The sequence below is a fragment of the Gymnoscopelus microlampas genome, assembly GCF_963454915.1.
Source record: "Gymnoscopelus microlampas genome assembly, chromosome: 1".
NCBI lineage: Eukaryota > Metazoa > Chordata > Actinopteri > Myctophiformes > Myctophidae > Gymnoscopelus > Gymnoscopelus microlampas.
Genome location: NC_139962.1, coordinates 54,290,948 through 54,315,740, shown reverse-complemented (window position 1 = coordinate 54,315,740; position 24,793 = coordinate 54,290,948). Strand labels below are relative to the sequence as shown.

Sequence of the window (24,793 nt, the reverse complement as noted above, 5' to 3'; positions counted from 1 at the left end):
TTTACAGCAAGGGACTTTACAGAAAAAGAAGCCCAAGGTCGCTTATAATAAGCAGAGATGGCAACACAGTAGCTGGTGCTGAGTCTAGATCCCATATGCCGGAAGGACAGTTGCCCTGACTACCAGGTTCACTGTTGTTGCCATGGTAACCTAGGGTCACCACCAGGCTTTTCCAGTTTCCACACACATGAATGATGCGCCAGAGTGGGGGGGGGGGGGGGGGGGGGGTCGTGCAGATGTTTCTATAACTCTGGAACCCTGGGGGTCCCTACACCCCACTTTGAGAACCACCATTACAGATTTTTTACTGTTTGCCTTTCCCTGGAAATCTAATAACCAATCACAACACGAATGTCCCTCTGGGTTATGGGATCCAATCCTTCAGCCACGCCCACCACTTCCACTTAAAACAAATGACTATTTTACAGTAAATGAGACCAGACTGATGACATCATAAAATAGCAACTATAGTACTTGCAGTCTGACTGAGGCATTGTTTTTATTTGAAGATTGTACCAACCACCAAGGGGACAGATTTGATGGAAAAAAAGTCATCTCACAATCACATACCTTCAATAACAACCTAACAAACATTTCCATAGTACATGATTGAATATCATTATCCTGATATACTCGCTGTATACACTCACTATCCTTCTAAGGTTTCTGACAGGCCCCATGGACAAATAACAGCTTTAACAGAATATAGTATTCAACGCATCTGGTCCTTTCTTTAATGCTCAATTGCAAGATTCAGTACATAGGAGTGGCAAAGACGAGAGCAAAGACTTTAAACCAGGGGTCTTCAATGATTTTCTTTTTCAAAGTGGACCCCCTGTTGAAGACCCCCGCTTTAATCCAGTGCGTGATCTTGGCAACATCACTATGGATACAGAATCTACAGACAGGCCTCTCCTCACCTCCAACTATGTTGAATGCACTTTTGTAAGTCGCTTTGGATAAAAGCGTCTGTTAAATGACCGTAATGTAATGTCCTCAACTCTTTCCTTATCCTTGGCTTGGATCAACTTTTACACATACCCCAAAACTTGTCTTCCTTATTATTTTGTTTCCCTTTACCCCTATTCTACATGGTGTGTACCATCACATCTCCCTTCAGTGTTCCATTCATTCACATATGACAGTCAGGTATTACACACGAGTGCCCTAAACAGATCTTGTGTCTGTCAAACAAGTCGGCGTCTCTCAGAACTCCTCCTCAGCGTTCTGACAGCGGGCCTGCTTGAGCAGGGTGAGGCGGGCCAGCACCTCGGTGACAGACAGCTCTCCGTGGACCTTGCTGTCCCTCGTACGCACGTTGACGCTGTTAGTCAGCCTCTCCTTCTCGCCAACCACTGTCGGAACACACAAAGCAGAGCAGTTCAATGTTGTCCAAATGACACACTCACACACACTTTTTGGATGGTTTCCATCAAATATCCATCTACATAGAACTGTGAGTGGCTTGCTGGGTTAGGAATCCATTTGCATACAAATTAAATTAAGAATACAAATGTAATAGGTTGATCCTCACTCATTTCCATCAAACAGCCACCTACACCGTGGGCGGCTGGCTTGCAGGGTTAGGAATCAAATTAGCCTTCAAATCAAACTACATACAGTTTCGATTACAAGTGCAATCTGAAATAGATTGATCCTCACTTATAATCACTAATAAATAAATCATAAATGTTCTTTTGGAGGTGAAAATAAATAGAAAAAAAGAGAGTGACCCTGACTGTAGTGGGTAGTTACTGTCAAAAATCAAACCCAATTACAGTCAGTCAGTGCTCAATCTCCCTGGCCACAATCTTCCTTACCCAGGATAAAGTTGGACTGTGCCAACTGAGCGTTGCGGATCTTCTTGTTGAGCAGGCAGCCGGAGTCCACGTCAGCATCTGCCGTGAAGCCAGCCTCCACAAACTGCTTACACAACTGACAGCCACAAACACCACTCATTAATACACATCCATCAAAGCAAAATAAAATCTCACGACTGAAAACAAATGTGTATCGCCTATTATGCGATTTGTGAAACATTATGTAAGGAGCCCCCACTCCCAACACTAGCGCTGATTCCTAAACAATTAACACAATATGTAAGACTATGATGTTTTAGTAATATTGTTCCTGCTGTTCTACACACTGACAACCAGGTGAAGAAATCACAGATTAAGGCTTTAACCTTTGCTTTTACATGAAATATTCAAGACTGTTAAGATTTTATGGAAAACGCTTCTGAACATATTGCTAGTTTGACCACTTCAAATGCTCTAATCTTAAAATAATAACCGATAATAGCCTATCCACAAGCGACGCATTGAGAGCTTGTAAATTGGCCATTTTTGTTGGGCAACATGCTTCCATAGAAGACATGCTGACATCTATGGAATCCAAATGACTGAAATCGTCTGATGGAAGAAAAAACATCCACAGAAAGATGCAGGAAAACTGGTCATACATAATTTATGTTATGATAGATGTTTAATAAGATATTGAATAATATTCCTCCAAGTATTATTTTTTTGTACAGATTTTCTTCGCCACTAATGCAACATGGACAGTAACAGTGTACCGATACGGTTCAAAACCCAACAAGAGCACACAAGCAATGCAAGGCTAACACAAGACATGCATACATACATCAGACAGCCTCTACATATCTCTCTACAATACAACAAGCATAATATCGTCGCGGTGGAAACCTCATATGCCCAAAACGGTTACTTTTCAGAATTCAAATAAAACTAGAAAATGTGCTCCTCGGAGCACAGGTCTCCGCCAGTACTGTTCCTGATTAATCCTGTCTTAAGTGTTACTCCGCCATTTCTCAGCCATTTCGTGATTATTCCTGTCTTACCTCACTTTGAAAGAGACCAAGACTCTTTCAAAGTGACACATCTATTTATAGGCCGCTATACGTCATGCGTCTCACTAGCCAATCAGAGCACACTCTTTCAACGTATTGTCACGTGTCATGTGAGGCTTGACCAATGTTAGCTTGGCCGAGGGGGGGGGGGGCGGAAAGTGAAAACATAGTCTCCTGGCGGAGACAAAAATAGCAAAAGTAGTTGATCGAAGCTCAGTAGTAGATAGAAGCTCGTACATCTGCTACATTAGGTACTTTTATGTGGCGCTGTAGTAAGATCAAGTAGGGCGTTAATTTATAAAAAAAACACCAAAAGTTAAAATAATGGAGACAATATAAAATGTGGAGGCAGAGTATTTACCCTCTTGGCATACTCTTCTAAAGACGGGTTGACGGGTACAATCATCACTTGACGTGGCGACAGCCACAGCGGCCTTGGGGAAGAAGAACACAATTCAATGGTGAGTGGAAAGTTGGACAATCCCACAATCCCAGGTAGAAAAAAAAAAGGTAACCAAAACACACCCGCCGCCCATTTCTTTCACAGGCTACTCGCCCCCAGCGGTTCTTGTATTCTTGTATTAGTTTTACTGAGGCTAAGGATAGGAATAAGGGTTTACTGCGGTTACGTTTAGGAATAAGCTGAGGTTTAGCCATAGTTTTACTGAGGTTATGTTTAGGGATTAAGGTTAGGTTTAGGCATAGTTTTACTGAAGTTACGTTTGGGAATAAGGTTAAGTTTAGGCCGTTCCGAGGTCGCCGGATTTGACCCGGGGCGAGCGTATTTTGGGGCGAGCATTCTTGTAATCGTAAAAAATATGTTTTCGAGCTAATTAAATCACAAAAAAAGCTCCTGTATGCAAGGAACTTTAACACTTACCTGTGTACCTATCCTGTGTTTCATTATTATGCCTTTGCTTCTACGACACCTGAATTTCCCTCTGGGGATCAAGATTAAAGATTTTTAATAAAGATTGTTCTATCTGATCTTAACTTGTGGGCTTATATTTATTATAATTGCTTTAGGCTATTTTATTATTTTACGTTTATCATGTTTGAAACTTCAGAATGAGTTCTCGATGATGTAGCCAAGTCCACCCTTGAAAGGTTTTAATCTCAGAGAGTTGCTTAAAACAGGGGCACTGTGATGAGATCACAGGGCCACATTTATAGTAATGTTGTACTTTGATTCCATCTTTATATCAATATATGATATTTCATTTGAAAGAATATGGTAAAAACAAATTGAGTATATGTTCTATATAGTACATATTCTATAAAGCTATAGAATTTATTCTTTTACATTGAAGGAGAAAAAAACCTGCAGCAAAACAAATGTCAACCATAAATCACAACCTTGGATTTGGCATCTAGGTCCATAAAAAGCACCATCTCCTAGGTTGAGCTTACATGTCTCCCAAACCACAATTGAACCTAAAGAAACAGAAAGTCGGGTGGAAACCTCATTATGTCCGAAACTGTTACTTTTCAGGATTCAAATTCAAAAGTAGCAGATCTACAAGCTCAAAACACGTCGCAGCGTTTCAAGCTTGTGGATCTGCTACTTTTGTGTGGCGCTGTAGTATGATCAAGTGGGGCATTAATTTACAAAAAAGAAAAACACAAAAAGTTAGAATATGGAGATAAGAGGTTTCTGCCCGACTGCAACGATAACAGACTGCAGGACTGACAAGTTGACACCTCACCATTTCCCTGCATAGTTCTCTGTGAGAATGGCAATCATCCTCTCCACTGAGCCTAGGATGGCACGATGGATAATAACTGGTCTGGCCTTGTCATCTCCATCCTTCCTACAAGACAAAAATAAATGTAAGCCTTTACTTAAATACAATAAATAAAGTTTAATGGCAGAAAAAAAATTGTAGCCTAAGGAAAAAAAAGAAAAAAACCACGACATCAAAAGCATGACAGTTAAAACATGAGTTAAGAAAATGGGCAATGCAAATGATGTCTTTATTTACTGCAATCAGTTTCCTCAGGGTGTGGGAGGCTGTTCCACAGGCTGAGGGGTTCAGTCTTCTTGACCGTGGTGCATTTTTAAAAGTCCTTGTTTCAAGGACCTGGCCCGCTCACTCTTTTTAAGACTTGTCTTGGAACACTCTTTTTTTATTCCTAAGCTTTGAATCCAGTTTCAGTTTTACCTCTATTTTACAAGTTTTATGAGCTTCTATTTTATGAGTCTATTTTTTACTGATTCTCTCTGGTTTACTGTGTTTCTTGTACTCTTATTTGTGTCTCTTCAACATTTTCTGTAAAGCACGTCTTTGGTCAGCTCTGTTGTTTTTGTTGAATATAGTTGGATCGGATTGGACATGGCCAATTTCAGAGGCTTTTGATGACATGGACACATCAGTTTAGTCACCACTGGATGAGACATCCTCTGTGAGTCACCATTGGATGAGATGTTGTGGGCTGTGTGTAAGTGAGGTGTTGGCACAGTGTCAGCATAATGTAATTGATGCTGAGACTAGTGTGTGCTTAGGTGGTGTAAGTAAGTATATAATAGACAGGGGTGGTTCAGAGACAACTGAATCTTACAGCTAAGCCCCACTGTTGCCAAGTCTGCTTATTCTAAGCAGGCCCGGATCTGACCCAATTTGCACCGACGGCAAGCTTTCTTGGACGAATTCAACCAAGCTCTGTAACAACTATAAGGATACTTATAGCATCAATATACATTTAATTTCATAGTTAACAGAAGCGAGACTTCCAGAGCATTGCAAGTGTACCTAGTTTTGAATGAGCGACATTTTCAGTGTACATTCATAGACCAATAGTATACGAACATGATATTATAAGAACATTTAAGTTCAGTATGTACAACTAGCAACTTCCTATACTCATCATCATGTCTTGATTGTTCATACCCAGTCATTATCATATCATTAAAAAAACATTAAGCAACTGATATTGTTGTCTAGATATGGACTAGTATTTAACACAACATATTCGAATGTTTTGAATCAAAGCTCGCACACCCACGTCAGTGTTGTCTAATGTTACACTGTGCTGTTTGACAGCTGCTGACCGTAGACTTTACTGCCAGATGACAGATAAACCCCTCTTGATATATTTTTTACATAACTTCACTAACACATGCAGACACAAAATTGACTGACATAGCAGACAAAGAAGCTCCGATATTGAAGCATTTTCCTTTACCAAGCAACATGAAGGATGTTTTTCCAAGTAAGTAGAGCATGCTAACGTTGTATAACCCACTCAATTGTCAAACAGTCATAACACAATGTCACTCTCTCCCTCCGTCTGTCTCTCTCACGCACACGTATACACAACCAGATGACAGCTGTCAGTAGATTTATACATTTACAACAATAGCCTGACAAAATACTGACAAAAGATGTTACGTGTCGTTTATTTAGACTAGGCCTATTAATTCCCATTCTCTCATTTAAAAACAAAGTATGACCCGCACATCAGAGTCAGAGAGAGACATGTTGATGCCTACTGTAACATTACAAATGGAGGATTTGTGTGTGAAATGTGTTCATGATGCCATTCCCTTTCCTTTCTACACAGATAGACGGCAGATGTCGAGTCACCAAGCTGGCGACATCCACTGCCATGGTTAACCCATTCAATCCGGGAACGCATTGGCATCTGTGTCATTTTAGATTTCTTTGGCTATTTAAAAATAGCAGATATACAAGCTCATAGCGCGGCACCGAGTGCCGCGCTACAAGCTTGTAGATCTGCTATTTTTTTTTTAAGAATTGTGAAAATGTGTGCAAATCTTTGAATATATATATATTTTTAAAGCGAACATTTTTAAAGGTAGGGTAAGTGATATTTTTTGGTTAAAACAAAAAGTATTTTGTTAAAAGGTTAAAATACTATATTCTGATAGTAATCATTGCTATAGAGTGTTTGTTCAGTAACAGGAGTCTCCCCGTCTCTCCAGCTCTTTAATAAACAGAAAATACATTTTTCGGTAGGTGTCAAAATCTCAGCCAATCAGGAGAAAGTACCCATTTTGAAGCTTCATTTTTATAGTGTTCCAGTTCCAATTTTGCCTGCTCATTTCTTAGCGTCATCACTTCCAATTTCACTTGTTTAATCTATATCCTGATTGAGTTCTCTATCCTGATTAGATAAAATCTGAAATGAAACTGAAACGAAAATGCATTTTCTGTTTTTTAAAAAGCTGGAGAGACAAGGAGACTCCTTTTACTGAACAAACACTCTATAGCAATGAGTACTATCAGAATATAGAGCTATTTAACACTTATTTTAACCAAAGAAAATCACTTACCCTACATTTAACTCAAATCTTTGCTTCTGGGGATTCTACAAATGTCTTCTAAATCCTAACAGTAAAAAAAAAAACATGCTTTATATCAATGGTTCTCAAACTTTTTCATGTCAAGGACCACCCAAAATGATATTTATTTGGCCGCGGACCCCTCCACATCTCAAACTATTTAGTTCCAGGGACCCCCTGAAGCAAAGTTTGAATAGCCAAAGAAAGCTAAAATGACACAAATGCGTTCCCGGATTGAATGGTTAAACACATAACACAGACTCGGCACGTGTGGATGCTTTGACACTAGGCTGACTCACCCCACAAAGGTCAGGTTGAAGCGGATTGGAAGCTGGAAGTCCAGCTGAATGGTTGCACACTGATGGTAGCGTCCAATTGCATCTTTGATCTTGATGTCAATCTGAAAACAGCAAAGATTATATGCATGGATTAAAGCAAAAAATATAATCTCACGACGAAAAAAAATTGTAAGGCCAAGTCCTACTCTGCAAGTCGTGAAACTGTGTGAGAGGAGCCCAATTAGCACAATATGTACAATTAATAATGTTTTGGTAGCCATACAGCTAACCAGTTTGCATATTGAGTTTTTAACCCTTTTGAAAACATCTGAGATCACTAAGGTTTTTTGGAAGATTGAACATGTATTTTATTGCTTTTATTGTTTGACCACTTCAAATACTCTTTTAATCTTAAGAAAAAGAGGTTGCGCATCAACAACGGGTTTTCTCAGTGGAGTGCTAGACCCCAAAAAGGGTAGCACATCCAAAGTTTCAATTAAATGGAGGACAAAGTACTCACATTTCCACTTTCTTTGTTGGACACACCAATAAATGAACGCTTACGCGTTTCGGCTATGAGCCTTCCTCAGAGCATTCATATCACAAAGATTCAACTCACTTTATACAAAAGGTCAGAGTTCACCTACAGCTGAAATCTCTCTTTACTCTTTTAATCTTAAATTAACCAATAACCAAAAATAGGCTATCTACAAGCTCACTGATTTGAATAGATTTTGTGTATTTTATGGGGAGTAAAAACAGAGAAATCAGGCAGACCTTAGGTCCATAAAAAGCACCATCTCCTGGGTTGAGTTTCCATGGCTCCCCAAACTCATTCAAGCTGTTCTCCAGTTGCTGGACACAAGAGGAGAAATAAATCATTTAAATCTGATTCAAGTACCCGGTGTGAAGTAGCCCTTACATGCAAACATTTGCAGGCAATTTCCTGAAGATCAAAAGTAAAGTCGGGAAACAAAAATCAAAGCACAAGTGACTTATGTAGACCACTGTGCACACACACAGATCTGTGTGTGTGTGTGTGTGTGTGTGTGTGTGTGTGTGTGTGTGTGTGTGTGTGTGTGTGTGTGTGTGTGTGTGTGTGTGTTCATGTACATTATGCTTGAGTGTTAAGAGGCGAGCAGTTGAACATGTACTGTATCCGTCTGTGTGTAAGAGCTGCAGACCTATGCATGTGTGCGTATGTATATACTTCATTATAATATAGTTTAATATACACAACATACCATTCATGCATGCATTGGAACTAACATGAACATGTCGCCTGTGTCGGGTCGAAACCTCATTATGTCCAAAACCTTTAATGTTACTTTCCAGGATTAAAATTAAAAAAAAAATGTACTTGCTGCAGATCTGCAACTTTTGATGCTTTTGAGTGACGCCGTGGTATGATAAAGTAGGGCATTTCATTCACGAAAAAACACAAAAAGTTACAATATGGAGTTGGGAGGTTTCTGCCCGACAACACAGCGATATGCTAGTGACTATGTGTCACTAGTTTGTTGTGTCGTCTGCTTCATCGTCCTCTGCCTTTCCCACATGAAAAAATATAATGAGCATTAAAACAATATATACAAATATTTTTAAAAGAATAATGTTTGGCTGGTGTTGGACCCTGATAAAAACAGTGTGTACTACCTTCTCAGCAGATTAAACAGTGTGTACTACCTTCTCAGCAGATTAAAACAGTGTACTACCTTCTCAGCAGACTAAACAGTGTGTACTACCTTCTCAGCAGATTAAAACAGTGTACTACCTTCTCAGCAGACTAAACAGGGTGTACTACCTTCTCAGCAGATTAAACAGTGTGTACTACCTTCTCATCAGATTAAACAGGGTGTACTACCTTCTCAGCAGATTAAACAGGGTGTACTACCTTCTCAGCAGATTAAACAGGGTGTACTACCTTCTCAGCCTGGTCCCACACAGCGATGTCTCCCAGGTACTTCTCTGGGCGGGTGGACAGGTGAAGCTGGAAGGAGAAGCCAAACACATGGTAGACGCAGCGGAGGAAGTCCAGGCAGCCTTTCATCTCAGACTCAATCTGGAGTCACAAGCAGTGCCGAGAGAGAGAGAGAGAGAGAGAGAGAGAGAGAGAGAGACACAGACAGACAGACAGACAGACAGACACACACAGACAGACAGACAAGTCAGAAACCTAGGTGTCTGAAATTCGTGAGAGTAAATATTGTTAATGGTAACAAGGCCTGGAAAGTTCACTCAGTGTGAAACCCAGTAGTACTTCAGGTCATTGGGGAGTAGGAGTTATGAACCATAGCTTTACAGTGATACAGGGGAGTAGAAGTTATGAACCACATATTTACAGTGATAGTCACCTGGTCCATAGTGCAGTAGGAGTTATGAACAGTGGTGGGAAAAGTACTCAAATTATTTACTTAAGTAAAAGTACCAATACTGCAATACAGAAATACTCTGTTACAAGTAAAGGTCCAGAATTCAAAATTCACTTGAGTAAAACTATTGGCATCAAAATGTACTTAAAGTACCAAAAGTAAAAGTACTAAAATGTTTGAAAATAGCAGATCTACAAGCTCAAAACGTGTCGCGATGCGACGCGTTGTGAGCTTGTAGATTGGCTATTTTCAAATAGCCTATGTATAAAGGCTAAAGGGCTAAAGTGGTTAATGCATGTTTCATAATATCATAATGTAATTCTGAAAAGTAACTAGTAACTAAGTTTTTCAAATAACTGTAGTGGAGTAAAAGTACAATATTTGCCTCTGAGATGTAGTGAAGTAGAAGTAAAAGTACTGAAAATGGGAAATACTCCAGTAAATTATGAACTCCTCAAAAGTGTACCGAAGTACAGTACTTGAGTAAATGTACTTAGTTACTTTACACCACTGGTTATGAACCATAGCTTTACAGTGATACAGTCACCTGCTCCATAGTGCAGTAGTAGTTATAATATGAACCATAGCTTTACAGTGACACAGTCACCTGCTCCATAGTGCAGTAGTAGTTATAATATGAACCATAGCTTTACAGTGACACAGTCACCTGCTCCATAGTGCAGTAGTAGTTATAATATGAACCAGAGCTTTACAGTGATACAGTCACCTGCTCCATAGTGCAGTAGGAGTTATAATATGAACCATAGCTTTACAGCAGGGGTGGGCAAGTTTGATGATGGAGAGGATGGATATTTTAGCTATTTTTGCATTGGAATCGTGATATTTGTTTTGCTATGGGATCCTGAAAAGTAACATTTTTATTTTATTTTTTATTCATTTAGTTATACTTATGTTAACTTTATGAACTTAAATACAAATACATTGGACATAAAAAAAAGACGCTAGAATTTTAATACTAGTCATTAAGCTAAGCTTAAGCTAATATAGACTGGAAGTAGTTAAAGCGGGTCATGTTTGCATTGGAACAGCTGAAATCAATAATATATCAGTATTCCGATATTAACCTGCGGGCCGCATTAAGTGAAGGTGGGGGCCGCATGTGGCCCCCGGGGCCGCCAGTTGCCCATGTATGCTTTACAGTGATTCACAGTCACCTGCTCCATAGTGCAGAAGATGTGGGCGTCGTCCTGCTGGAAGCGCCGCACCCTGGTGAGGCCGGTCAAGGTTCCAGACAGCTCGTTTCTGTGGAGGACTCCAAAGTCGGCCAGCCTCAGGGGAAGCTCCCTCCACGACCGGGGTCTGTGGCTGAACATCAGACTGAGAGAGAAAGAGCAAGACATAATGATAATAATACACTTTATTTTGAATAGCACCTTTCATGACATGAAATGCAGCTCAACGTGCTTTACAGAGCAAGAATGCAATTACAGTTACAACTCATTTAACCCATTGAGACCTGAAGCCGATTCTACATGTCTCCTAAATCTCAACAGTATTATGAAAAATGTATGTTTCTATATCAGTGGTGCTCAATCTTTTTCATGTCAAGGACCCCCAAAATTATATGTATTTGGCCGCGGACCCCCATCAAAATATTTTGTTCCAGGGACCCCCCCAGAAGCAAAGATTTGAGTTAAAAATGTTCGCTTTAAAAATATATATATTCAAAGATTTGCACACATTTTCACGATTTTTCAAAAATAGCAGATCTACAAGCTCGTAGCGCGGCACTCGGTGCCGCGCTATGAGCTTGTATATCTGCTATTTTTGAATAGCCAAAGTGTAAAATAATGCTTTTTAGCACAAATCTAAAAATGACACAGTTCCAGGTCTTAATGGGTTAACAATAAAGCAAAAAAGAAAAGCAGAAGCATAAAACAACCTTAAAATAATAGCAAAAGGCAGTGAATCAGGCAATACAGTGAGGACATGGATAACACAGAGATTTAAAAATCAACCAAAGAATCAGCTAAAAGCAAGAGTGAAGAAGTAGGTCTTGAGCTGTGCTTTAAAGCTATCGACAGAGGCTGCCGGTCTTTGGTGTAATGGGAGTTTATTCCACACTGTCGGTCCGTAGAAGCAGAATGCTGCTTCACCGTGTTTTTTATATGTCATTGTAGGCACCTCGAGCAGGTCAGCACTTGGAAGACCTGAGGGGGGCGGTTTGGAACATATCTAGGCAGGCAGTCATAGAGGTAGGAAGGTGCCAGACCATTTAGAGCTTTATAAACTAGTACAATTATTTTAAAACATGTATAAGAGAAAGAAAGGGTGTGACAAGACGAAGAGGATTGCTGCATGTTGCGAGTCAACACGTCCATTTGGTTTGCCGAGTGATGTGTGATTCCTATGGTTTTATATCCCTCCGTCTGCTGTAGTGTGCACTTTACACTAACTCAGGGGTTCCCAACGTGTTCCACGCCAAGGACCCCCAAATAGACATAGCCTGTTTAACCCATTAATACCGGGAACGCATCTGTGTGTAATTTTTTGATTTCTTTTATGCTATTCAAAAATAGCAGATATACAGGCTCATAGCGCAGCACCGAGTGCCGCGCTACGAGCTTGTAGAAAGATGCGGGATATGTTCCCGGTCTTAACGAGTTAAATGAAATAATAATATAGTAGTAATATATAGTACATAATAATAGACAATAATGACATGTCCGAAATAGGGATGCAAGATTGAAAGTGGTTAATCACTTAAACCCCAGCATCGGTATTGTGGGGAAAGCTTTCGCTGAAAATAGCAGATCGACAAGCTCACAACTTGACGCGGGCTTCTCAATCTGCTGTTTTCAGCGAAAGCTTTCCCCACAATAACAGAAAACACAAAAGACACTAGTATTGAGCCCTGAGGGACTCCGGTTACCCATAGTATGGGGTTTAAGTGCTTAAACTGGCACAATCAAATTTTAATTGTACATTTTATAAATTTGTACCCCCCTCTCCTTTCCAAGTGGACCCAGTGGTGCCCTTCCCCCTCTCCCCCAATTTTGAAAACCTGTGCACGAGATGAAATATAAAGCTGAAAAAATATATAGAGAAAAAAAAATAGAATGAACTTATTGTTTTTTTAATGTACCAGTGTCCGGGGCAGTTCATTGGCTTCAGTGCAAAGATGTCGTCCTCCACAGGGAAGGAGAACATGTTGTCGCTGTAGTGCTGCCAGTGGCCCGACGTCTCCCACAGCTTACTGTTGAAGATGTTGGGGGAGGCCACCTCCTGGAAGCCTCGTCTACAGTATTCCTCCTGAGAGAGAGAGAGAGAGAGAGACAGACCTTTCAGACTAAAGCCTGATTTATGCTTTATATTTCACTTTGTTTTATTATTTTCAGACTTTTTTAAGACAGAATGTAAAACATTGCAAGTAGATCATTCTCATTGTTTGACCCCCCCCTCGTCTAATTTATACTTTGATGTACGACCGTACTTCTCCCCTGAAAATCCGTTTTTTGATTGGAATCAACGCAGGGGCGTCCTCTTCCCTGAGCCAGCCATAAACCTGACCGCATACCAATTTAATAGAAAGAAAAACTACAACAAAATAATAGTAAATCACTAAAGTAATCCTAGTTATAGTAATGCATTCCATACTGTAATTTAACTGCCCTAAAGATAAAAGAGACTTCCCATAACAGTTTTTATTTTTGTAAAACATAATAATCTTTGCGTCTTTATCTTGTGTTGACCTGGTGTTTATCACAAACTAATGTCAATGTATTCTTTATACCAGGGGTCTTCAACCTTTTCAGGCCAAGGACCCCCTAGCTGAGATAGAGATGAAGCAGGGACCCCCTCTATATTGTATAAAATTGCGTTTCAGATAAACTTCTTCTGCTTTTTTCCCCCTCTACACCTATAGCCTCTTTGCCAAAAATGGCCGATCTACAAGCTCTCAACGCCTCGCAGCGCGAGGCGTTGAGAGCTTGTAGATCGGCTATTTTTGGCTAAAGTTCTCCTCACAAAAGAGGATGCTAGGGTTCAAGTGGTTAAGGTAAAAAATAATAATCATATTACACAAAGATTTGCCGGACCCCCTGTAGTAACTCTGAGGACCCCTTAGGGGTCCCGGACCCCCTGTTGAAGACCTCTGCTTTATACTAACTGGCTCATTACACATTTGAATTTCGGAAAATGTATGCAACAGAACAGACTGTTGTCTCTCACACACTGAAGTACTGTGGGCCATTATTATTGTTACTGGTGGTACAAGACCCTGTCGTTGTATGAGGCTTACTGTGTAGGTCCTATGATGGTAGGCATACAGTATGGCAGGAACTGCCAAGAGCTACAAACTGACTCGCAGGCAACTCAAAAGGAAAATATGGAAATTTCCATGTAAACGTTTCTATGGAAATTCCCATGCAAACACTGGCACACTGAAATACTTTTAAATGCAGTACATTTTGTACTTCAATTAAAAGTAAATCAATAATTGTAAATTCCAACTTAAGTAAATAGATGTGAGTAGGGAAGAAAGTAATGCAATTTTATTTATTTTTAATTTACGTCACACCAGAAAAATGTGTTTTGGCATGTGGCTTCCTCAGTGCATCAATAACACTGTTGTTGAAAACTGCTGTCTTTAAACTTAGTGGCTCCCAAGTGACAATCGTCTCAAACCTCAGTATAACAAAAGCGCAATTGGGTGGTACCACGTGATCCACTTGTTTTCTTATGGTTGAAATTCTTCTTCTGAGAAAAGCAATTCAAGATTCTTATTGCGTCCCTTTTATGTCTCTGGTTATGAGTTGGTTCAGTCATTGCTGTGAGGAAGAAAAGAATATGCTCTGAAAAACATGTGAGTCACTGCAGCAAGATTATAGCTGAGCCATTTGAACAAGAAGCCCTTTAGAATGGCTCCCAAACTTTCCCAAAAAAGAGAAATTAGACGTTTACCCGGGACCCAAACTGGTGAAAATAGCAGATCTACAAGCTCACAATGCGCGTTGCGAGCTTGTGGATCTGCTATTTTCACTACTTCTTAACATTAAAAAAAAAATGGAAATTGCATTTTTAGATTTTATTTATGAAATACTTTCAAAAAATGTTGGAATTGTTTTGAATTGTTGAAAGGTTGTGACTTATTTGAAATATTTTGAAATTGCATTTGTTTTATGTGGGAAAAGAAAAAAAGGTGACATTTACTTGCGACCCATAAACATTGGTACTCGACCCAAACATGGGTCCCGAGCCCCGACTCACTGTTTGGGAAACAGTACTTTAGAAGGCCCAGGCTGTCTTTTCAAGACAGTGAACACATGGGCCCTCATTTATCAACGCAGCGTATAAACCGCCGTATATTTTTCCATATATTCGGCGTACACCAACGTCGAAGTCACATTTATCAACGCATCCTACACAGCTGATCCGAGCTTACACTTGGTCCCAGCGTTGATAAATGTCACGGCTGAAACGAGCGTCATTTAAATAACACGCCCCATAAATATTCTCAAAACGCCCCGATTTTACGACATGAAGACGAACCAGAATACGACCAAAGACATGAAAAGCCAATAAGAAACAGCCCCCCCCCCCCCGCTGGCCTCGCCGCACACGCACACGCCTCTCTCGCTCGCTCTCTCTCTCACACACACACACACACACACACACACACGCCCGTAGCGTATTGTCACGTAGGCTTGTAGCCTACATGAATGACATATTATGATACCAATCACATCGGCATGAATGGAATACTTTTGTAGATTAATGTATTTAACCCATACCGAGCAGTGCGCGTTCGAGTTACACTAAAATAAAGCCCTCATGTAGGCTATTCCCATTTCCCAGTGAGACTCGGACCGTCGGACGGGCGAGTCCCGTCCCGCTCCGCATTAATGAGAGATAGCCTGGAGAGAACATTAATGAATGAAGGCTGGTGTGTGTTGGACCATGGGTTAAATGTCTGATCTCCCGGTGGCCATGAAAATATAACAGCAGCGCCGCCTGTTAGACCGGTGCTCGCGCAGAAGAGTGCTCTCGCAGAAAGCGCCCGTATATTTTGAAAATAGCAGATCTACAAGCTCACAACGCGTTGCTGGCTTGTGAGCTTGTAGATCTGCTATTTTCAATACAGACAGATCTACAATCTTATCTGAATGACTGTTAAAGCAGTTTGTTTAAATTACTTTATAAAATGTTATATTTTCACAGGGATTATTTATTAGTGTAGATATACAGATTTATGAGTGGATTAGGTGTCCAATGCCTCTCAGACAGTCAAACAATGCTGCTCACGTCAGGATATATTGATAAATGCCGAAAATTGCGGTGATCTCGCCGTACGCCCATTATTTGGTCTACACCGCGTTGATAAATGAGGGCCATGGTCTGTCTCTGCAGGCTGCACTCACAGCAATCACAGGAATCTTGCAGGAATCAGCAATAACGTAGGTCAGACACGTCTGCCAACAGTTTAGGGCTGCAACAATGATTATCTTCTTTGGGCTGGGGGTGTGTGGACTATGTATTCGCTCCTGTGAGTCTGTCTGTCTTGTTTGTTACGTTTGTTTTCCGGTTCAGGCAGGGAAAAAACATTGCAGGCCGCATAAGGCTGACCTAAGGGTACGGTCACACATTCATTTCATACGCGTTGTGGCCAGAGCAAGCCGAGACTTTAGACCTGTCAATTTCCCCATGTTGTCTTGTGGGGCTGTGGGCAGCTGACAGGAGTGACTGTTTTCTGGTGTGTAGTTTGTCTGACTCATGTTGGGAGTGTTGGCTCACTGAAGGAAAACTACACGCGAAATGGCTGCCATGTGGGGTCAACCACAGCACTTCCTTCCTAGTGGTTGACACTAGATTGTCATGCACATTTCTGTTCTCTGTACTGTCCTACTGTCCTCACGGTGGGTCATTCTTTTTTTGGCTTCCTTTTTTCCCCCCCGTTTGGTAAAATGTAATAAATATAAAATAGACTTGAGAGTGTCATACAAGCACGATTGCATCCGTACATAAACAAGTACGTTATATAAACAACTCTTGACCTATTCCACCATTAGTATGCCCAGTATCAGATGTATTGAGTGATGTCAAACTATACAAGGGAGTATGGATTCAAGTGAAAGGTATGCTTTCAACAAACTCTATGAAAGGGGTCCAGGTTTTAATGTATCCATCTTTAGAGCCACTGCAAACAATCAAACCAGGTTTCCACCGAAAGCGTGACATCTAGAGCCGCTTCCCACGCCAGTTTAGTGTTGTCAAAAGTGGGAGGATTAATGTCCTGTATTATATTGTAGATCTTTTTAATTATTATTTTTTCCTCAAAGGATGAAGCTCAAGTATTATATTTATAGCATTTTTAGGTGGTGGAGAAGGGAATGGAGAGTGTTTCTGAGCAAAACTGCACACCTTGTAGGTATCTAAAGGAATGTTTGTGTGGGATGTTGTTGTCTTGTTGTAACATTCCGAATGAGGAAAATGAGCCCTCGATGAAGAGGTCTTCAAAACAAACCAAATCAGATTAATGCCACACCTTGAAAGCTGCATCGTTCTGCGACGGGGGGGAGCAGGTGGTTACCAACCAGTGGGAGGACTGTTTGCCTCATTGAGGCCAAAATGTTTCCTGAATATGAGCCAAATTAGAATTCTTAACAACCGGATTTAGACTTGTTGATTACTTTTGATGGAGTAATGGTATTTTCCCCCCCCGCCTTTTTTTTAATGTATTGAAAGTCCTTAAATTGTCACTTCACTGTCATCTGGGGACCCCCCAAAACAAATCATGTCGGGACCGACCCACAGTTTGAGAACCACTGTATTGCACTACTGTCTGGTACACGGTGTGATCACATCATCTATTCTAGGGAGAATTTGCATTGAACATCCAACAAATAGTTACACAATAAAATGCTCAGTGTTCATTTATGCATTTGTAACTCTTGTGTTCAAATTTAATTCCAGGTGATTACAGTTACAGTAGTAATCACAACAAGTGTTTATATTATATTGTTGTCGGGTGAAAACCTCACATCTCCAAAACCAGTCCTTTTTTTCTCATCATTCTTATGTTTTGAAATTAAAATGAAAATATCTTATCTACAAGCTCTTGTGAGCTTGTAGATCTGCTATTTTCACTAACACTTTTGTGTAGTATGATGAAGTAGGGCATTCATTTATGAACAAACATTAAAAGTTGAAATATGGAGGTACAAGGTTTCTGCCCGGCAAGAATCTATCTAAGACATAGAAATTGTCAATAGTTTAATGTAAATAATAAAGGCAAGATGGGGTCTTGCCTTTATGTGCATCAAACAATGCCAACAAAACATTATGGGACATTTAAAATGCTGCTGACAGCACTTGAGCTCATTTTTCATGCACGGTACACATATAGTTGACATTTCGGTTATGTCTTTATTTTTCCCAGTTCACTGTCGACAGGAAAAGTAATGTCAAATGGTTTGGGGTTCGTTAAAGAGGTGTTTTCCAAGTTCTCTTTCTTTGCCATTGCTGCTTGTTGTCGATGAGACTAATACAAATAAATCTTTCCCCATTCTGCGTGGACCTTGTACATATTTTGTCTCATCGCATCTCTGCCTTATCTCATTCTAAATACTGTCGTCTTGTCTCGTTGGCTGTGGTTGAAAAGCAGTAGTAACCTAGTACATTGGTATGCTGCCAGAGCCTTACTTACTTACGCCAATTACCCCTTCTGGGGCTTAGGCTGTCCACAAGAGTTCTCCAAGCATCTCGGCCCTGAGCCAACATCTCCAGCTGTCCCCAAGTGTGGCCCATTTTCTTGTGGTGTTTGAGGCTGGTTTACGGAGAGTATACGGAGAGACCTATCCATCTCCAACGTGGTCTGGTTTTTGTTTTTTGGTTGGTGCGTTGCCAGAGTTCTTTGTTGCTGATGGTGATGTTATGCCAGCGGATCTGGAGGATTCGTCGCAGACAGGTGTTGATGAATGACTGGATTTTGTTTGTGGCGTTTACACTGGTCCTCCATGTCTCAGAGTCAGCAGAGGCGATGATTGACAGTCAAAATCCCTCAACAGCGACACCCGCAGGCAAAGATTTCTTTTTTCATTGCAGTTGAAAAGGCTTTAGAAATCAGAGAGAAACAAATCCTGCCATGGATCACTGGAGTGGATTTTTCAGTTAAAACTTTTAATACACGTTTGAAGGACCATGATAAATATTTTTAATGAGTTGTAAAACGGAATGTCATGAAACCTTTAAAGATCCTGATCTTTGTTGTGATGGGCAGGTCTTTTGCGCTCCAGATGTATTTTAGTTGGAGGTAAGCTACCCTGGCCTTGCCAATCATGACTCTCACATCAGCATCTGTTCCACCCTGCTTGTTGACAATGCTGCCAAGGTGGGTGAACTCGTCGACCTCCTCCACTGCTTCCCCTTCCAGCATGATGGATGAAGTGCTGGCAGAGTCGACTCTCAGGACTTTGCTCTTCCCTCTGTGGATGTTGAGACCAAGGCGAGCCGAGTTGGCTGCGATGGAGCCGGGCTTTTCCTGCATCTGCTGCTGGGTGGGAGAGAGAAGGGCCAGGTTGTCCGCTATTAAGCTGCGTCCACATTGTCCAGTGCAGTGCAGATGCCAGAGCCATTCCTGTGTTAGTGTGTGCTGCACCATACCCCAATACGATTCGTTGGGGTCTCACATTCAAACCGGCAAACCTGAAGGTGATTGGACGGTGGACGATATGAAGGGATAGTTTTGTTTGGGTTTTCACATTGCTCCACGACAAACCAAAAAGTCTGTCTAGATCGACCGGTCGATGTTAAACACATAGTTGTCCATTCCTGGATTCAATTATTCTTCTCACTGCTTGACATTTGTTTTCCCAACTCAGGGCTGAACCTTTGCGTCTTGACGACTTGATTTGTTGTTCTCGCCAAATGTGACATTTCAAGTGGTTCAAAGTGTGGCACTGTCTGTACCCTCCACGAGTCCTGAGTACAGAGTAGCTTGTAAAATAATCACTTATCCAGCCATTCAGAGTGCACACATTGTGCATCTGGGTTTACTAAATGACTCATGCACTTGTAGAGTGTTGCCAATGTGTTGACTGCTAGAACTCCTCTCGTGTGTCATTGTTATAACAATGTAACAACATAATTCGAACTCGGTTCTTTGCGACTCACAGGGAGCATATGGCCTGTACACTAAGGCAGTGGTTCTCAAACTTCCTCATGTCAAGGACCCCCAAATTGACACTTATTAGCCTGCGGACCTCCCATTTGAAAAGATATGCCAGGGATCCCCATAAGAGAAGATTTTTACGGCTCTAGCAGTGATTCTTAACCATTTTAATTTCAAGGACCCCCAGTTTGACATGCATTAGGGCTACGGAACCCCATTTAATGGCATTTCTATCTCTAGGACCCCAATTTATAATGTAAAATCAATGTCAATTTCACTCAGAGAGTGTACAAATGGAACCAAATGGACCTTACAGGTCCATTTGGTTCCATTTGTACACTCTCTGAGTTACAGACCTGTAAGGGTCCATTTGGTTCACAACTATCATTTGGCTGCGGACCCCCTGGAACTCCCTCAAGGACCCCTGGGGGTCCCCGGACCCCACTTTGAGAGCCACTGCACTAAGGAGCCACCAGGCAGCACCACACCAAGTTTCATCAATACCCGGCTGCAACACCTTCAGAGACTAGAGGTCCTCAAAATGTAGATCCTATTGTTGGCTCAAAGTATGATTTTACATATTGAAACTGTATAATATGCATTTCAGAATGTTATTTCAAAACAACACAGCCCTCACTTCTGGGGGAAACTTGCTAGTGGAAGAATATAGCTTCACTCTAGGACCCAGACGCACCAGGACCCGAACTTTAAACTGTTTTCAAACACTTTCTGGGTGCCAGCCAGGGACAGGGAAATGTCACATTGACATCCAATCTAATTACCATAAATGACTAATGACTAGTTGAGTGTGCTCTCACAGAAGCGTGATTATGGATCCCACCAACGCTCCAGGATATAGACCTGCCTTACCTGTCTGGTAGGCAGTTTTACTGAGGTTAGGGTTATAGTTAAGGTTAGGTTCAGGCATAGTTGCAAAAACGAGAACTGTCAATCACAGCGGCTTTTGCCAAGGGCTGGCGTGGGATCCATAATAACGCCTCACAGAATGCCTTTCTAAATAAAGGCCATGGTGACCTGGGGCCAGTTGCACCACCTCACACTAAGTTCAAACTTAGCTTAGTTATAGCTTAAATGGCTTTTAAAAAAGCCATTTAACCCATTTAGCCGGGAAAGTATCTGTGTCATTTTAAGATTTCTTTGGCTATTCAAAAATAGCAGATATACAAGCTCATAGCAGTGCCGCGCTATGAGCTTGTAGATCTGCAATTTTTAGTTTTTTATGTGATTTGTTTTGCAAATCTTTAAATATATATATATATATATTTAAAATATGTATTCAAAGATTTGCACTCATTTTCACGATTTTTCAAAAAAAATAGCAGATATACAAGCTCATAGCGCGGCACTTGGTGCCGCGCTATGAGCTTGTATATCTGCTATTTTTGAATAGCCAAAGAAATCTAAAATGACAGAGATACTTTCCCGGATTTAATGTGTTTAAGCTATAACAAGGCTAAGTTTGAACTTAGTGTGAGGTGGTGCAACTGGCCCCTGTTTTTTTCTTTTTCCTCAGCAGGGGGTACGTTTAACTGTTACCAATATTGGAGGGGACATGTCCCCCCCCCGGTTTCCTATGCCTCCTGTGAACTCCATGTGTAGTGAGATGACGTGCAGTCAAGCAGTCCTACCCTGATGAACTCTGTGAGGGTGTTGTAGATGTAGGCTCCCCGTGGCAGGAAGAAACAGCTTCCGGGGCTGAGATCATGGAAGAAGAAGAGTTCCTGGTCCTGTGGACAGAAGGACGTTTTAATGACTTTCACAGATTTCCACTCAGATTTCATCTCAGTTACAGCACAAGTGGCCAAAAACTCCTCTCCACACCGCAGGGGGGGAGCAGCCTAATCAACACGCATGCACACACACCAGCTGAACTGTCCGGGAGTATCAGGCCAGAAGGTTCCGTCACACACTTGTATGCACACACAAACACACACACACACACACACACACACACACACACACACACGCTGAACTGTCTGGGAGTGTCAGGCCATAAGGTTCAGTGAGCTCTAAGATGAGATAAAGAGGGAAATGGATCGTGACGAGCTCGTATGCAAACCACGTCCTCGCAACAGCGTGTGTCCAAACATGTGACTCATGACCTTTGACCCCTCCCACTATAACGCTATGCAAGTGGTTCTCAAACATACAGACCTGTAATCCATTTAAGAATCCCCCAAAGAACCCCCGGGGGTCCCTGGACCCCACTTTGAGAACCACTGCTCTATGTGCCTCTAATAAAAAAAGGTATTACACGTGACACATGTATCCTGTATCATAACATAACTACATGTCTGACATTTGTAACAAACCAAACCGCATGAAAAATCGGTTGAAAATTCATCAAGTTTGATTATTTTAACTGGATAGACCTCTTGCTTCAATAGACACTGTACTGTACATGCAATGGGAGGGTTGTCTGGATCAATATGGCGGTCGCGTTGAAGCATCACACCAACTAACAGCACCAGCCAATCTGCCAGCCAGTCTGTGTATTTAGTCTCTGTCGGGTGGAAACCGCATATGTCCAAAAGGGTTACTTTTCAATTCAAAAATAGCAGAAGTAGCAGATTTACAAGCTCAACTCTTGTGGATCTGCTACTTTTGATACTTTTGTGTGACGCTGTAGTTAGGGCATTAAAAACACACAACAAAAAATATTTGAGATAAGAGGTTTCTGCCCGACAGCAACAATATGTTACAGTACATGTGGGATACCAGTGCAAGTGGGGAAAGCAAAATACATTTTCCATGATTTAGCGTTTTCTTCAAAAGACACTTTTTGCTACAACTCCTCCAACTTTTGTCCAAAACTCACACAAATCGGTACACATTATCTCTGAAGTCATGCGATCAGTCATCAAGATGTATACGTTTAATCTTTCAGATCCCATTCCAAGGGGCTATGACTGCCTTCCAAAGTTTGCGGGCCCTGTGTAGGCCTGGCAGAGACCTGTACATTTTTCTAGTTTCCCTATACCATTAGTTCTCAAAGTGGGGTCCACGGACCCCCAGGGGTCCTTGAGGGAGTTCCAGGGGGTCCCCCAGCTATCAGGCATATCTTTTCAAATGGGGGTCCGCGGGCAAATAAGTGTGAATTTGGGGGTCCTTGACATGAAAAAGTTTGAGAACCACTGCCCTATACAGTGGCAAATTCTATATGCTAAAGAAATATATTTGGTGTCACTATTTTGGCCATGTCATTATAGGCGAATAGTTCCCCCCCCCCCCACAAAACAAAAGAAATAAGCGAAAATAGAAGATCTACAGGCTCACAGCGCATTGCAATACGGATGTGCCTTTTAGATCGGCTATTTTCGCTATGAACACAGGTGTGCCTTCAGATTTGGACTTGCCCACTGTTGCCGCACAAAAGGTTTGAAAACCACTGCACTAAGTGAATAGTCACTCACTTTTCCAATCTTGCGGTGGTCTCTGTTCTTGGCCTCTTCCTGGAAGCGTTCCCACTCCTTGAGCATCTTGGAGTCGGGGAAGGAGATGCCATAGATCCTCTGCAGGGTCTCCATGTCCGAACGCCCCTCCCAGTAGGTGGAGGAGTTCTGGTGACACACATGGTACAGCACCGGAGTATTTATATTAACCCTTTAAGACCTGAGGCGATTCTTTTTAAAAAATCTAAATCCTAACAGCTTTTTGAAAAAAAAATCACGATTTTTCAAATAGCAGATCTGCAAGCTCGTAGCGCGGCACTCGGTGCCGCGCTACGAGCTTGTAGATCTTGTAGATAGAAAATAGATCTTGTAGATAGAAAAAAGATCTGCTATTTTTGAACAGCCAAAGAAATCTAAAGTGACACAGACACGTTCCAGGTCTTAGGCTGTGACATACTGAAATAATAAGAGTATATCCAATTTATATAGCGATTTTCTCTGTACTCAAAGTCGCTTTACAAAAACAGAACAAGAAACCACTTTATTGAGAGAATAACTAGTTAAAAAGCTAAAAACTAAGAAAACAACAACATTAAGATTAAAGGGCAAAAGGTTAGGTGGGGAAAGTGAGTCTGAAGAGGTGGCTTTGATGTGAGCGAGTTCCAAAAGGGATTGATTGCTTGATTAATTGATTGAATACTTTATTAGCAGTTTGTAAAAAAAAAAAAGCACAGGAAAGTACAGTTCAATACAAGGTCTGCTAAGAGGATTTTAAACCCAAGAAAGCCTATGGCTTGTTCCATTGGGGTCCTTCGTACTCAATTCATCGAAAAGGGGGGAGGGGGCTGCAACTGAGAATGCCCCCGCATCGAACTGACCCAAATTAAACCAGGTACTTAATACTAAAACACCTACAAACCCAAAGCACACAGGAGTACGCGCTCGTTCCATTTCACTCCTTCTCTCTCTGGTCTGTGCTGAACTTCGATGCTCCAAAATAGAACCGAGCTTTGAAAGACCACTATTTGATGACGTGCGCGTCTGACGCTTTAAAGGTGTCAGAGTCTTTGTATTCTTCTGTTCACTTATAACTCAAAGACCTGTGAAGGAAGTACGGAAGACGCCCAATTTCTGTCCAATATGGTTGCTGTGCATACAGCCTATATTGCCATTGAAAATACACAGACAGAATATGAGCAGAATATTACCTTGGAGCCCATTTCATACAGAGATCATGCAAAAGTGGCGTAAAGAAGATCCTTACGCTGCCTCTGCTTTTTTTTTACGGCATGGTTCCTCAGAGGCCAGCCGTCTATGGGAGGGTCTGTCTGTGTGTCTGTGTGTCTGACTCTGGAGCTATAGTCTCGCAAACAGCTGGACCGATCCAGTGCCAAAATGTCTTGTGCACACTGCCAGTAGGCCACAGAAA

At 41.4% G+C, this 24,793-nt stretch overlaps 1 protein-coding gene across 1 annotated transcript in view; it reads right to left on the bottom strand.

Moving 5' to 3' along the window:
- Positions 1–482: 482 nt before the first annotated feature.
- Positions 483–24,793, bottom strand: part of tars3 (threonyl-tRNA synthetase 3) — a 38,302-nt gene continuing 13,991 nt past the window's right edge. The window contains exons 9-19 of the mRNA XM_084075640.1: positions 23,386–23,532; positions 21,601–21,699; positions 12,929–13,095; positions 10,998–11,160; positions 9,375–9,512; positions 8,228–8,305; positions 7,472–7,572; positions 4,576–4,680; positions 3,231–3,303; positions 1,821–1,935; positions 483–1,355 (exon numbers count right to left, since the gene is read on the bottom strand). Of these exons, the coding sequence (XP_083931766.1) occupies positions 1,207–1,355; positions 1,821–1,935; positions 3,231–3,303; positions 4,576–4,680; positions 7,472–7,572; positions 8,228–8,305; positions 9,375–9,512; positions 10,998–11,160; positions 12,929–13,095; positions 21,601–21,699; positions 23,386–23,532 (1,335 nt within the window). The 3' untranslated portion in view covers positions 483–1,206. The remainder of the gene's footprint in view (positions 1,356–1,820; positions 1,936–3,230; positions 3,304–4,575; positions 4,681–7,471; positions 7,573–8,227; positions 8,306–9,374; positions 9,513–10,997; positions 11,161–12,928; positions 13,096–21,600; positions 21,700–23,385; positions 23,533–24,793) is intronic.